Here is a 16,437-nt window from a genome sequence, read left to right as displayed (position 1 = left end):
GCAGCTTCCACCTCACTCTCAACGATTCAGGCTTTGTTTTCTCATGTGCCTTCATTTCGTGCATTGTTCATTTTTCTTTTCGTTTATTCAGCCTTAAAGGCTATCAGAGCGGCTTACAATTATTATTATTTTTGATTAGACGGTTCCTTGCCCTCGGTCTTATAATCTAAAAAAGACACGACACAAAAGGAGAAGGGAATGGTGGTTATATTGCTTGTGTATTCTGTAAAAGCATACTCTTCATGCATAAAATATCTTAAAATGTTGCAGCTTTAGTCCAAGAAGGTAAATTCTGCAAGCTCTGATGTCCTGCCAAAAGAACATTAAGAAGAATCATGCTCTTCTGCAGCATTCTGTTCACTAATGGCCAGTTCTGTGAGGGAAAGAAACACCAGAACATGGGTGCAAGTGCACCCCACATTCCCCAGAAAAAGATGTAATTGGCCAGTTCTGCCTCTGATATGGGAGCTGATATAGTGTCATCCTGACCAAGAGCCACTGGTAGATCCTAATCTCAATGAAACCCAGTTCTCCTTTTAAACAGTGGTTCCCAACCTTTTGTCCTCTATATATTTTTGGAGACTACAACTCCCAGAGTTCCTCAACAACGAGCACACTGACTGAGACTTCTGGGAATTGAAGTCCAAAAAAATCTAGAGACCCAAAGGTTGAGAAGCACCGTAAGGACTGAGGGGAGAAACAAGAGCACTGCGCATGCGCGTCCCAGCCATCAGTCACACGCTCGCGCTGCGTGACTCTCTGCGAGAGGCGGGGCTTACAGGCCTGTGGGCGGGGTTGCTGGGAAAGCAGGAGAAAAATGATCAGTGGAAGGGGAGGGGAAAAAAAGAGAGAGGAATTGGGCTTCGTCCCGCGCGCATGCGCAGAGGGCTTACTGCTTCAAGAGGAGGTTGTGGCGGTTGGCCCGCCCGCACATGCGCACTCGGGGCTCCCTGGAGTGACGGAAGTGGGCGTGGCCTTCTCTCTCTCTCTGGGCCTGGCGGAGTCCAAAATGGCGGAGTACGACCTGACCACCCGCATCGCCCGCTTCTTGGACCGGCACTTGGTCTTCCCGCTCCTCGAGTTCCTCTCCGTCAAAGAGGTGAGAGAGCGCCGCCCGGGGAGGACTGGAGGCTCCGGCCGGGGCTGCCTCGCTGGTTCCCGAGTGGGTTTGGCCGGGGAAAGGGAAGGAGAGAGGCGCCTCCCTCCGCCGCCTCATGGCCCCGAAATGCCCGAGAGCCAAGCTGTACAAACCCAGGTTGAGAGAGAGAGAGAGATCGATCTTGTAGCCCCTTTGAGACTCCCTGAAAGAAAGAAAGTGGCAGCATGCCTTCAGCCCACTTCCTCAGATGCATCGCAGAGGCTGCCAACTTCTTTTTTTTCAGCGGGTCTGAAAGGGGCTACAAGACCTAGCCAGATGCTGACTTTATAGATTGACACGGTGTGAATTCCATGTGTGTCTGTGGAGAGAGAGAGAATGCAAAAGCAGAGCTCTTCATATTTGGTTTTGCATCATTCTATTTGAATTATCCTGTAAATATATGCACACTCTCTCTCTCGTGCGCAATAGCAAGTACATTTCTATACCGCTTATCACTGCATGTAAGCACTACCAAAGCGGCTTACAATGTGTAAGTTAATTGCCCCCAACAAGCTGGGCATTCATTTTAGCCACCTCAGAAAGATGCCACACTGAATTGACCCTGGAGCCCCTGGCTGGTATTGAACTCATATCCTTGTGCTTTGTGAGTGAGTGGCTGCAGCGCAGGCATTTAATCACTGTGCCGTATATACATACACACATACGTTCCGGCCCCTGTCATGAAAATGGAGTTTTGCCCCATTGGCTTGAATATAGGTGTGCAAGCATGCGCCGCAGGCTCACTCCACATTCATTCTCCCTCGGTTTGTCCCTTGCACATAAGCGAGGGATGTGGGTTCTAAGGGAGGGAGGCTGTACACACACACACACACATATATATATATATATATATACACATACATACACACACCTCTCTCTCTGTATATATACACACACATACATTTGTTGTATGCCTGCAAGTCTTTTCCCACTTATGGTGACCCTGTCATGGGGTTTTCTTGGCAAGATTCTTCAAAAAGATTTTACCATTGCTATTCTCTGAGGCTGAGAGAGTGTGACTTGTCCAAAGTCACCTAGTGGGTTTACATGGTGAGAAGGGATTCGAACCCTGCTCTCCAGAGTCATGGCCCAACACTCAAACCACTGCACCTCTCTCTCTCTCTCTCTCTCTCTCATTCTCTCTCTCTCTCTCACACACACACACACACACTAATGTTTATATTTAAGAGCTTCCAGTGGCATCACCCAGTGAGGTAATTCATGGTGTCACCCCCCACCACCACCATTGACCTCCTTCCCCCATCCTAGATCATAGTGGGTTTACATTATCTGCCCCTATTTACCTGTAAGAGGCTGGCATCCTGTCTAAGGGCTTATGTTGTTGTTGTCTAACTATCTCTTCCTAAACGGTTTGGGCTACCCTTCAGGACAGGGATGAAGAACATTAGTCCCGGGTATCAAATCCACCCTCCCTGGGGTCCCTCAATCTGGCCTGCAGATGGCCACACCGTCTTTCTTGTTGTTGTGTGCCTTCAAGTTGTTTCCAATTTATGGCAACACTAAGGCAAACCTGTCATGGGGTTTTCTGGGCAAGTTTCCTCTGAGGGGGGTTGCTGTTGCCCTCCTCTGAGGATGAGAGAGTGTGGCTTTCCTAAGCTCACCCAGTGGATTTACAAGGCTTAGCAAGGAATCGAACCCTGTCTCAAGAATCATAGTCCAGCGCTCAAACCACTATGCCAAGCTGGCTCTCACAGCCAGTGGTAGCCTGGGTTTAAACAAAAACAATACTCTATAGAATATACCCACAGGTAGCCCTGTTGTTGTTGTGTGCTTTCAAGTCGAACCCTAAGGCGTTCATGGGGTTTTCTTGCCAAGTTTCTTAAGAGGGAGCTTGCCGTTGCCCCCCTCTGAGGTTGAGAGAGCATGATTTGCTCAATGTCACCCATGGCCACATGGAGATTCGAACCCTGGTCTCCAGAGTCATAGTCCAGTGCTCAAACCACTATCCTATGTTGGCTCCATTTAATGGCTTATAATTAAAATTTCCATTTGTCTGCATGTGTCCTTTTTGGGGCACCGTGGAGTTGTTACACCCATCGTCTTCTCACAACACCCTCTTTGACTTACTACTGTAAACCTCTGAAGCCCTTCTACATGGCAACACTGAGCCTCATGGGCAGGATCAGAAACTTGAAATGGTTGCAGCAGTGCTGAGACCTGAAGGTAACCTGGCTAATGTAATCATTCCTCATCTGGCTACAGAGAGTGATTCCCAAACTTCATTCCTCTAGGTGTTTTGGACTTCATCTCCCAGAAGCCTCTAAGTCATCTTGGCCAACAATCAGGAATTCTGGGAGTGGAAGTCCAAAACATCTGAAGGACCAAAGTTTGGAATCCATAGAGTGAGACACTTCTCTGATCCTGCCCACTCACCATGAATAGAATCATAGAACCATAGAGTTGGAATAGACAGCAAGGGTCATCCAATCCAACCCCCTGCCATGCAGGAAATCTTAATCAAAGCATCCCTGATAGATGCCCAGGGGAAGGGCATTTTCAGAGGTTGTATGGTAAGTCCCAATGGAGTCACTAAAGTTGGTGTCACTTGTTGTGGTAACTAATGGTGTGCCCCCCTCATTGACCACCTCCTCCTCCCATACACTGCCTTGGCTCTGGTGTTGGGAGAAAGGTGGGATAAGTGAATAGATAAATAAGTAATTACTCCTATAGCAAACATTCATTGGACAATGTCAGTGGCATCACCTGGTACAATAACTCGTGGTGTCATCCCCCTGTTGACCTCCTACCATGCCAAACCCAAAGTCATGCCTTTAAATTACAATATCATATGCACAGCCTAAATGTGTTTACATGTACAAACGGCCCTCCATATCCACAGATTCATTCATCCATGGGTTTAAAATATTCCAAAATGATCTAAACTTTTAAAAACGAGAAACCTTGATTTTGCTGTTTTATACAGGGAATACCATTTCACTACCCATTGTATTTAATGGTACTTTAGGATCCACGTATTTTGGTATCCACGTTGGGTATCCTGGAACCTAACCCCATTGGATACCTAGGGCCCACTGTACATTGTTTCATGTGGTTAAATCATATATGGAGAAGGCAATCCCAGAAGCATAAGTTCACATTTGCAGTACCGGTTTAAAATGAAGGCTCCTTTGCTGTCAATCAGATTCAGTTCTGCTTTCGTCAAAGGTGACATTTCCTTAGGAAAGCCACACTCTCTCATCCTCAGAGGAGGGCAATAAAAATACTTCCTAGAAGAATGGAAAGAACTTGCTCATTTTTAAAAAAGCTTTTGGAACTTTAGTTTGTTAGCATTTTGTCACCTTGTATGTTTTGGTTACATGTATTTGTCACAAAGGGATCTTGTAGCACCTTTGAGATTGAGTGAAAGAGATTATAGCTTTCCTAGATTTAGGGTGCATCTACACTATAGAAATAATGCACCTTGACACCACTTTAAGTGGTGTAGATCCATCCTATGGAATCCTGGGATTTGTAGTTTTGTGAGATACTTAGCCATCTCTGTCTAAGAGTGCTGGTGCCTGACAAAACTACAAATCCCAGGATTCTGTAGGATGGAGCCATGGCAGTTAAAGTGGTGTCAAACTGCATATTTTCTGCAGTGTAGATTCACCCTTGCTCTGCTTCTCAGATGGAAGACCAAGTCTTTTACCTAATCTCAAAGATGCTACAAGACCCCTTTGCTTATAAATATTGCAGACTAACACAGCTATATCTGTGTATTTGTTGGTTTGCTTTATATGGTGTTGCATTGTATTTCTGCCTGGATAATTTGTTTTACAATTCTGTTGTGTAGTTTTGTGTTTTTATTCCTCCTTCCTTCCCTTGTGTATGTGCGTCTATTTTTTATTATTATTATTATTATTATTATTATACACCATTGCTGTTTTGTTTTTCTTTTATTTGTAAAGTGTGCCATGTGCACTGATCATGTTATAAAAATTGATTATGATACCTCCTTTTTTAAGTTTCTAAAAGAGAGAATTGGAAGGTTTTCAATGTGTTGGACGAGTCTCTGTTTGCAGTTCTCTAATGTTCATGTGTACAGTAGTGATAATGGGTTTTGACAACTAATGAAATGTGAACTTGTGGTTCTAGTCTACAGACAGCTTTATTAGCTACTTTTTGTGATTGGTCGTTTAATGCATTCAAATTGTTTCCGACTTACGGTGACTCTAAGGCGAACTTGTCACAGGGTTTTTTTGGAAGATTTCTATAGAGGAGTTTACCATTGCCTTTCCTGAGGCTGAGAGCTTGTGACTTGCCCCAGATCACTCAGTGGGTTTCGTGGGTGAGCCAGGAATCAAACTCTGTTCTCCAGAGTTGTAGTCCAACACTCAAACCACTATGTCATGCTGGCCCTCTGTTATGCTATCACATTGAAATAGGCTGGCGTATTCCTGGGAAAGATCGCTATAGTTAACACAGTTGATAATTGCTGTGCCTTTTGACAGAAAACTGAATAAAAATTTAGTAATTTTCCAGTATGAATATCGCCTCCGTTGAACTCACTAGATGGTCTTACGTAAACTCATCTTTCAGTGCTTCAGCTCCCCTACAGTATTCGATCAGTACAATAACCTATCTTACTTGGGGGTTTGTAGGCATTGCAACAAAACATTTATAAAATGATCTGAACACATGAAGCATAAGGCAAAAGCAGGATACTATTTTAGATGGCCTATATCATGTGCAAATAGCAGATGCTGGCAACCTTTTTAATAATATTATTATAATATTGATTTGCTAAAAATGCAGCAAGATCTGATTTGTTGGAATGGTAGTGTCCTTTGTGTAACAGTTAAATTAGTGAAAGTGTGCACTAGTCCTTGGCTTATTTTGAATGTCTGCAATCTCTCTGACCATTTCACCCAGACACTCCCTTGGAGAACGGTGGAGTCTCCTTCTTTGGAGGTCTTTAAACAAAGGCTGGATGGCCATCTGCTGGGAGTGCTTTGATTGTGAGTTCCTGCATGGCAGGAGGTTGGACTGGATGGCCCTTGTGGTCTCTTCCAGCTCTGGTTCTGTTATTCTAAATGTAATTGGTTGCTTTCTGTGTCTTTTGTTCAGAGGCTACTGACTTCTTGTGTTCTTGAAATTGTATGAGTCAGTATTTATTAAGTGTTCAAAACTCTATGTTGAATTGAAAAAGAAATAAACTGACTTTTTTGGGGGGGAGGAGGAGAAGAGCCCTATTCTGGATGAAACCACTTTTCTGGCTTTCTCAGATCTCTTAAATTCTTATGCCACTAGAAATATGACCATGGAAGCTGGTTAAAATTGGTCCCTCTTGTTATCTTAAAGGGATATGAGCTTTATAATAATAGAGTTTTGCCAAGGTGTCTTTTGACAATTGGCAAGGTGCCGTTTATCACAATGCTGTTCTTCGTTTTATACTCATATTGTGAATTGATACTCATATTGTGAACTGCCCCAAACCAAGATTCTTAATTAAACTTGCTATTACAATAGAAAGTCTGCCAAACAGTTATTATTTTTCTTCAGATATACAATGAAAAAGAACTGCTTCAGGGGAAACTGGATCTCCTTAGTGACACCAAGATGGTGGACTTTGCTATGGATATCTACAAAAACCTGTATTCTGATGATATTCCTCATGGTAAGTTATCTGCCCATAAACAGAAATGTGACATGGTCTGCCTTCATGCTTTTGAAAGAATACAATAAATAAAATAAATATTAACTGAATTTAATGTTGACCAGGTCAGGAGTCTTCACTTTATAATGAATGTGTTCATTCATTTTTCCCAATTTCATTTCCAATCTCGCTCATTTCCATGCGTTTGTTTCTATGCACCAATGCAGACAACATTGGTTTACTTGCCTGTTCCAGTTGAACACTTGCAGCCTAAATACTGAGGCATAAAAACTGGTTTGTAATCCAGACACTGGGACAAGAGGGGCAGAAGATGGGTTTTGCTCCCTTGCCAGTAGAAGGTCTCTGTGTGTAACAAGAAATGGGAGGGAGCAGGTGCATATGTCTCTTTTTCTGATTTGGAGAAAGGCAGGATTTTTAAAATAGGCCTTGCCTGCACCTTTCTCATTTAAGAAAGAGAGGCTAAGGTGGGAGCACAAGAAAGGACGATAATTCCTTATCCCCGCTGTTCCCCCACTTGTCAAGCCTTTATCTAGTAGTGTGTAAACATTACAAAGAATTAGTATGAAAATGGTTTATCCTGCGTTTTATTTCTGTTCCCAGCTTTGCGTGAGAAGAGAACCACAGTTGTAGCACAGCTAGAACAGCTTAAGGCAGAAACTGATCCAATTGTCAAGATGTTTGAAGACCCAGAAACTACACGGCAAATGCAGTCTACAAGGTGATCTTATTAGCTAGTGCTTCCATGCATTTTCCAAATAAATGATAGCAGTTGTTTGCAGAGTTGTTACTTCACACGAATTTGAGAATGTTCTGTGTTTAATCTTCTAATTAAATAATTTCAGTACAATCATGTACAGCTGTATTCAAAACTAGGTCCTCTTCAGTCCATGTTAGACTTGTATGTAAATATGCATTGGGTTGCAGCCTCAGTTACTAGGAGATTTTAATTCTCTCTTAGAAATTGAGATAGCAGTAGCACTGCTTTTATGTATGTTAATATCCTGCAGCTTCTGTTCAGCTTGTGAAACTTAATTGAAAGAAGCTTGCAAACAGTGAAAGCTGAATTTGTCTAGCTGTTATAGTTTTGACAGCAACTGAAGTGTATGCCGCATAGAAAAATCAGGGCACAAAGGAAGAATTGGCTCTAAACATTCCACCTAATCCTATCACATGCTGTAGAAAATGCTTGAATACATAGCATGTTTGTTCATATGTTCATATGTGTTCAAATGCTTGAACACAAGAACTATTTATAAATTTATTTATATCCTGCCCCAATTGCTTTTTGTAGAGAGGTGGGATATAAATAAATTTATTATTATTACTATGTGTTCAGAGGCATATTTTCTGGGAGTTCAGAGACACTACCTCCCCCTTTCACTTTTAATAAAGACGGGGTAAAAAAGGTTAAAAATGGCTTGATGTTTATCTGCAACGTAGCATGTGGTGAAGCACCACGGTTGCAGCTTTCACTCCCTTTATAGTCCCCTGGTCTTAGTTTTGTAGCAACTTTGAAACTTTTGAAATGGACACTAAATTTTAAGGAAAAATTTGGGTTATGAATGTATAGGGGGCACTTAATTTTGTATACTGAAAAAATATGGCCTTTATAGTTTGTGGGTTTTGCCCACGATAAGAGGGCTATACTGTATTTGTCGCAGTTAAACTTCCAGAAACATTTCCTTTAATAGTTTGCCTTGTAAGAATATAAGCTGTGATTTGGTATTCTGATTTCTTACAGAGTGTTCTGCCATGGTATTTTTAATTAGGAACTAACATGTCTATAGTTGTCCCTCCATTTGTGCTGACTTTGAATCCGTGTTCCTCACTTACTCGCGAGGGACAAATGAAGGGACTTAAAATGGGGAGCGCGCCCGCAGGTGCCTGGAGGAGGGTGCCACTATTCAAGCCACTAGGGCTTGAATGTTGGCACATTTCCATTTTTGCAGGGGAGGGGGGTCTGGAATGGATCCCCCGTGAAAACAGAGGGGCCACTGTAATTCCTTATGGTGGTACCAATTATGCAACTAACAATTCTGCATCTTGCTTATATCTTACTATATCATGCTTATAACTTAGACTTTTCTGATGGAAAAATTGATCTTAAAGATTTCTAAAAAGGTTTGTTTTTTTAAATTGGTTCTGATTTGAAATATTAATTGCTTGCAATTGTTCATATTTCTTAAAAGGCGCATCCTGCCCTTTTTATTCTTTCAAATTACTGTAGATAATCTTATTAGGAATACCTAACAAGCTGCTGGTGAATCTTCATATTAAAGTGATGGCCGTCTTGGATGTTTACATAATGGTTGCAAACATCACTTGCTATTTTTGTTTTATGAATATGTTTCCAAATGTGTTGTAGATGTTATCCCTGCAGTTATGGATTCCAACTTAGTGTGTGTGTGTGTGTGTGTGTGTGCCAGTACACTCTGTTGTAATTTGAAAATCCTGTTTTTGTTTTGCCTTTGTGTTGCTTCAGGTTCTTTCTAATTTATGGTCAAATGTATCTCAGGGCTTTCTTGGCAAAATTTGATCAGAAGAGGTTTGCCATTGCCTTCTTCTGAGGCAGAGTGTGACTTGTCCAATGTAACCCAGTGGGTTTGTGGCTGAGCAGAATTTGAACCTTAATCTCCCAGTCAAACCACAGTACCACACACACTTGAATCTTGTTAAACTAGTTGAACATCTTTAAATTAATTGATAGTTGGATTAGAGAAAAGGAAGCGAGCTTCTGTTTACTACCATCAGAGCAAATTTAGTGTGACTCTGACCATTGTATACATAAGTATTGGGCAACTTGACATTGTACGTAGAGCCAACTGCATATAAAAATCCTTTAGTCAAGTGTCAACTGCTTTTGCATCAAAACTAATCTGTTTTAATATATGATATCTATAAACTTGAACAAATTAGCAGTCAGTAGACAAATGTATTTTTCTCTAATTTCACAAATCTATAGTGATTTATAGCATCACAGTTAACTTTTCTTTGTTTCAGGGATGGTCGGATGCTGTTTGACTACTTAGCAGACAAGCATGGTGTAGGTATTATATCTGTAATATTGAGTGCAATATTTTGTGTTTTTAAATGAAGCCTATCAAACATGGAATGAAAAAATATTAAGATGATCAAATGAGCTTCGCTTAGTGAAACAGATAATTTTTGCAATTAATTTTGTTCATTTTTTATAATGTATACTATTCTACTGTCTAAAGTGAATTGCTTAAGAAATACAGCTGCTTTCTCTAAGGGCAGTGTTTTGGTACAGACCACACCAGATTACACCACAGATGGGGTGTCACCCAGTGGAGTAGTATACCCCGGTGGGGGAGGTGGGCAGCTGCCTTCCATGTCCTATGCAGCCATGTCCCCACAGGAGTGGGGAGGGGGGCGAGCATGGCCCCCACTTCACTACTGCAATGCCCTTCTAAGCGCCGCAAGAGCAAAATGGGGGGAATGCCCTTTTGGCCCTTCTCCTGGAAGCCCTGCTCCCCAGAAACCCTGATCCCCCACACTGGATGACACTCCAGGCAGGTTTGCCACTGGTGTACAGAGGATATTCTGTGTTGAATTGGTTTTGTCCTCCTATGCCCTTCTTTAGGTAGGCTTTCCACCAATCAATTTGAACTAAAATTCCTCATATATTCCCAGTCTAATGCATTGCCTCCCCTATATACTGATGTTGGGAAGAGAGCTCTATGCTTTTCTCTTTTTTCCTCTTGCTTGCCTCTCTTCACCTTAGCCTGCTTCCTTTGTTCCCTCAAAACAAAATTAAAGCCAAAACAAACAAAGCCCTAGCTTCCTATAGTGCTTATTTAGAAAATAATCATAAACCTAAACTCTGTCTTAGTTTCTACAAGCAAAAGTGTGGATATATCTTACACTAAAGAGGGAGACGTGTCCACTTAATGGCTTAAGAAAAGACAACAGAAGCTGTAGGTTTTGTAATAAACAAAATGACTACAGTGCACCCGCGTCATATGCAGCTTTCAGCATACGTTGAATTCCGTGCGGGGAGGAAGAGGCGGTGTGTCCCATTGGGAGTAATGGGGTGCGCACGCATGGCGCGTGCACACCACCACATACACGAGCACCATTCATTTAAATCGAGCTCGGGCATTCGCAGAATTTGCTTTACATGGGGGAGTCTGGAAAGGGTCCCCCACATAAAGCAGGGGCACACTGTATTATTATCTGGTTGAACTGTCATTTAGAGTTACAGTTGTAACATTTAGATTTGCAACATATTTAGATATAACACGTACACTGAGTATTTTGGCAATCTTCAGTAGTGTGTTATAGCAGGTAATAAAGCCCCCCTGTATATACAAAAGATGGCAGAATGAACTTGCTCTCTATTATTTTCCTCAGACCCTCATATCTCTATGTTTGGAGCTCACAAGATTTAATTCAGTCACAGTAAACTAATATATCTGTTGGATGTTTTAAAAGATAAAATTGGAACTCTAGAGTTGACACTTGTGGCCTGGGGATGGTTTCTGGTTGTCAATGTAGCCAGTTACCTTACTAATGATGAGCAGACTTACATCTCAGGCTTTGACAGCAGCTGATTTTCCCTTTTATAAAGCCCTCCTGATATTTTAGGATTACAGCTGGTTTGCTGGTGAGGGCTAATAGAGGACAACAATGTCTAGAGGGCCATAGGTTTCTCAACCCATCCTTGTAAGTAAATGTGCTTGAATTGTGGGTAATACCTCAGTGGTCTAAGATAAACTGCAGTCTGCTATAGCACTCTGCTGTATTTTTATGACTGTAGCTAAGGTGTTCACTTTTTTAATGCCTCCATATAAAAGATTTTCTGTCAGGGAAAACAAAACAGCAATGAACAGTGTACATTGGGCCAGTATACAGAACCCCTCCACCCCCATCCTCATGGATACCAAAATCTGGGGTGCTGAAGTCCCATTAAATACAGTGACAAAGTAAAATGGCGCCCCTTACATAAAATGACAAAATCAAGATTTACTTCTTGGACTGTGTTTATATATTTAAGATTATCAAACCATGGATGGTTGATTGTGTGGATGACGAATCCATGGATATGGAGAGCTGACCATATATCAAGGAGGAGGTTTTAGCCTAGCCTGTTTTGTGCTCTGTGGGCTTTATACTTGTTTTATTACTTTGGGAAGATGAGTCTCTGTTTTCAGTCCATTGTGTTGCCAGTTCTGCTGCTGTGTGTTTAGACCAGACATAAAACCAGGATAGGCAACTAGGCCCTAATTTTACAAGCCCATTGTGGGTAATTAATCTCTACAAGAGTGATTTCCTTCTTTTCAGTATCCTGCTCAGTATGGAAGTGGAAATGGGAATGAGAAAATTAAGTAGACTAGAGAAGAGTATGGTAGAAAGAGAAAACAGTGTGCCTACCTACTTTTAGCTCTGCCCTGTTAAGCACCAGTATTCATGCTTCCCACTGTCACATGCAGCCCATGATAGAAAACTCCTGAAGCTCTTGACAGAGTACCCCTCCTTTAAATGAATCAGCTAAAACTTTTTATTGATGCTATTTGTCCTGATTTGTTTTTCAGTTTAGGCAGGAATATCTAGATACACTCTACAGATATGCAAAAATCCAGTATGAATGTGGCAACTATCCAGGAGCAGCAGAATACCTGTACTTGTTTAGAGTATTGGTAAGTGTATTTTTTTAATGATCATGAATTTAAATGTTTATAGTCTCCACATTACATAGAGATTTGCTGTTGATTTTGAGAGAAAATTATTAACAGAAAGGACACATTTCTAAGAGGGTATTTTCAATCACACATGTGATGGTAAGATTTTATGCTTGTCTGCCAAATCATCATGACAGGCTGTTTGATCCTTTTTGTTTAACTCTTGAACAAATTGGAAGCCTGACACATCCAGCACACATGGATTGAAATCATGTGCCTCCATAAAGATAAACAAAGTTGACCTCTAGGTTGATGGTTCATCAGAGGTGGGAATCATGTTCCCTTCCAGATGGTATTGGACTATACTACAGCATATCTCACCATAGTATTTATGTTGCTGTTCAACTTCTGGGTGGATATGTTATTACCATTTCTCTTTTATATATACACTGGGTGGATGTTTGTGTTTACTTTGGCCAAAATTGAAGTGTTGTAGCTATAGATGTTGAATTGGCCACCAAATTGCTAGTTACACCAGTCCAGGAGAGAGAGAGAGAGAGAGAGAGAGAGAGAGAGAGAGAGAGAGAGAGGAGTTGCAGATGCTCATTATACCATGTTTTACTTGTAGATGTGTTGGTGTGTGCCCTCCTGAAGGACCAGCTGCATGCATAAAATGTGACTTTTGATAGAAAATACTTAATTGTATCAGTGATGGCGGTGTCCTGTCTTTGCAATATCCTTCCTAGGGCAGGCCACCTATTGATTTTCTTCATACATTTAGAACAATAGAACATACCATCTTGTTTAAAAGGATAGAAAGGGTATTGAATTGAAGATGGTTTTTTATGTACTTAGCAATTTTTATGGATGTGGCTTAATGCTTTACTTAAAAATATACTTGTTCATTTAGTTAGTTTTATTGCTATGTTAATAGTAGCACTTGTCAAGAGATGGTCTTTAACTGAGAAAATGACCTATGTATAAATATATAAAGAAGACTTCGAATATTAGTTCCTAAAGAACTAATTTGCAACTTGCTGAGATACAGACAAACAGAACAAAATTAATAGGTGGAAACCAGCTCTGTATTTCTTGTCTAAGAAAACCCTATGAAATTCATTGGATTGCCATAGTCTACAGGCAGCTCAAAGACACATGAACTTACACCCAATGCTGAACAGCTGCTCATGAGAACGTTGTCAGATCTTTATAGACTGTTAAGGATTTAGAGTAATCATTTATTGGAAAATAGCTTGTACAAAAAGCAACCTGTTCCCCCACCCACCCCCCAAAACTCTAAGCGGCTCTGCCTTCTTGCTTTTGTCAAGATCTTGCAAATGCAACTGTTGGTCATGTACTACAACAGCATGAAGAGTGGATTATTCATGTTGCTTGCTAATGTGTGTGGTGTAGGGGAGGAATACTTTTTGAGAGAGAAGATGTATTTTGTTGCAGTCATAGCACAGTAAACTTATTATGGCTGGCTGAGTGAACATTTTATTTTGTTAAGCAATGAAAACTCATACTTGGGGGAAGTCCAGATATTGAAACTACTCTAGCATAGACTTTCCTGAAAGTGGGTTACTGTGCAGTGCCAACAGAAGTTGTAGGGAACTAAGCCAAAATAGCAAGTGTTGGTTTTGCCACCTTGAATGTCTATGCTCTGAAGGCAAGAAAAATAGTATTTTTTCGACTAGGTACTTAAATATGCTTACTTTTAGCATCTTTAAAGTTTTTGAAGCATATTAACAGAATTATTTCAGATGTTTTCAAAAATGTTAACTTATCTCTGTGGCCATCATCCGACACTGTCATTCCATTAGTGGAAATAATGTAGCAATCACAGGTACTTGGTTGTGGACTGCATGTAAGGAGTGGAATCAATGCAGTTTTCAGTTGTAATGCTGAGGGACTACAAGAACAAACGTGCAACTGGGGAAAAACAGTGAAACTCTACTAGTACAGCATTTTCCTCTGCTCATATTATGTTGAATGTAGACCTCTATTTGTAATGTTAAGTGGTATATCAAAGTTTTTTCTTCATTCAGACTGAAGCAGCATGCAAGATAAAGTGACAGCTAACATTACTAGTTATTCATGTTTCAAAAGCTTGTAAAAAATCCAGGATGATAAGGTTGTAGAATTACTTGTAGAACTAGCAATGCTCAGTGTTCAGTCTTTTTCTTTGTTTCCTCTGTGCCCTTTTTAATGTCTTAGAACTTGAGTAATGTTTAAGTGTGCTGTCCAGATTGTAAAATACTATGTAACTATGCACTGGTAGTAACTTGTGAGATTTCCTTGCTCTGAGCAAATTATTTTTAAATGGGCTGTTGGGAAGCACAAGCTGCAAAAGAACCATTACAGTTGGTCTGAGAATAGAATTTACTTTTAGAATGACTTGGTGTAATTCATCCTTGTTTCAGCTAAAGCTCACTGACTCTATCCTGAATGAGTAATTATTCTTGAAAGAGTAGTCATAAGGGCGTGCGGCCAGCATTGTGTTTCCTGAAATATGACTTTTTTTTCTTTTGGCATATATGTGAAATTCTGTTATAAGAAGGTTGATACATTAATATGCTGAAAGATGCCAGACTGGGCTGAAACTGTACCTGCTGGAATTGTAAGAGGTTCCCCTCTATTACACAAAGATACCTTGCCTTGAAATTACATAGAAGTAATGACGACTATATCTGTCACTCTTTTAACAGTCTGTGCAAGACATTGGTATGCTGGCCTGGTTTTTGTCTGAATTTTCTTCATTCTGATTAGCAGTGGTTTTAAGTAGAGTTGGTGGTTTTACCACTTAAGCTTTAAACCCTTTTAAATTAATGCGTGAAACCCATACTACACTAAAGTATTGTTGACAAAGGACTCCTTACTGCTTGCACTGAATGTTCTGAGCAGAAACTGTGGCTGCCAATTCTCTAGACTTTCCTGGGTTTTTATAATCTCCAGCTGAATCTCCTTGGAAATGACTACTGCTGATTGTTTCCTTGAAAATCAAAACTGATTTGCTAAATGAAACACAGCTCATTTTCCCAAAATTGTGGAGCAAGCATGTCAGAAGCATATTCTCTCTACTGGTGCCAGCAAGTCTCTAATCAAAATGTTTGACCTACAGAAATATTAAATTATTGTGGTTATTGTAATTGGATTCACTTATTCAAAACAGGTTCCATCAACAGATAGAAATGCTTTGAGTTCCCTCTGGGGAAAGCTGGCATCTGAAATTCTGGTGCAGAACTGGGATGCTGCCATGGAGGACCTTACACGATTGAAAGAGACAATTGATAATAACGTGAGTTTTATTTTGATTATACGCTGAAAGATACCTAGGTAGGAAGAGAAAGGGATTGGAGGTGGTAGCAGATATTGAATTCTAGTTCATGTTTTCCTCATGGTTAAAATAGTTCAACTTTTCAGACTCATTTTTGCGTGTCCTTATATGGCTTGAAAGTGTGAGAGAGAATGAATACAGTGGGCTTTTGGTATCTGCTGGGGTTTGCTTCCAGGTCCCCCTGTGGACATCAAAATCAGTGGATGATCAAGTCCCATTATGTCCCCAATGGCACAGTAAAATGGTGTGCCTTATAGCAAAATAACACAACTATCATTTGCTTTTGTTTAATTTTATATATTTTTGAATCATTTTCAATCATGGAAACTGGAACCCATGTATAAAGAATCTGTGGATATGGAGGTCTGACTGTACTGATGTCTGACAGCCTCATTTGTAACCTGATTACAAGATCAAAATATCATGGTCCTCCACAAGATACACAACTCTGACAGAAATGCAAATGTTCATTTTTTAAATTTATGCTCTACAAAATTCTCACAGTATATTTATTTTAAAAAAAACTAACTTGGTTTGGAAAGCTGTGTGATACTGACTTAGATCTTTGATATATATTGCTCATTGATAGGGTTGAACTGAGCATTTGTTTTTACCAGTTGGACTGTTCTAAAATGAATTTCTCCTTAGGATGTTAATGTTAGCAAATGGGCAGTAAGAAGTA

At 40.5% G+C, this 16,437-nt stretch overlaps 1 protein-coding gene across 1 annotated transcript in view; it reads left to right on the top strand.

The window, feature by feature from the left end:
* The first annotated feature begins 980 nt into the window (after window positions 1–980).
* LOC149317574 (eukaryotic translation initiation factor 3 subunit E) overlaps window positions 981–16,437 on the top strand; it is a 29,430-nt gene continuing 13,973 nt past the window's right edge. Inside the window, exons 1-6 of the mRNA XM_089517836.1 lie at window positions 981–1,099; window positions 6,662–6,776; window positions 7,377–7,494; window positions 9,777–9,819; window positions 12,332–12,436; window positions 15,591–15,716. Coding sequence (XP_089373962.1) covers window positions 1,010–1,099; window positions 6,662–6,776; window positions 7,377–7,494; window positions 9,777–9,819; window positions 12,332–12,436; window positions 15,591–15,716 — 597 coding nt within the window. The 5' untranslated portion in view covers window positions 981–1,009. The remainder of the gene's footprint in view (window positions 1,100–6,661; window positions 6,777–7,376; window positions 7,495–9,776; window positions 9,820–12,331; window positions 12,437–15,590; window positions 15,717–16,437) is intronic.

The sequence above is a fragment of the Sceloporus occidentalis genome, unplaced genomic scaffold, assembly GCF_023333645.1.
Source record: "Sceloporus occidentalis isolate IW3139 unplaced genomic scaffold, rSceOcc1.0.p SCAF_3, whole genome shotgun sequence".
Classification (NCBI taxonomy): domain Eukaryota; kingdom Metazoa; phylum Chordata; class Lepidosauria; order Squamata; family Phrynosomatidae; genus Sceloporus; species Sceloporus occidentalis.
This window is presented reverse-complemented; position numbering and strand designations above follow the sequence as displayed.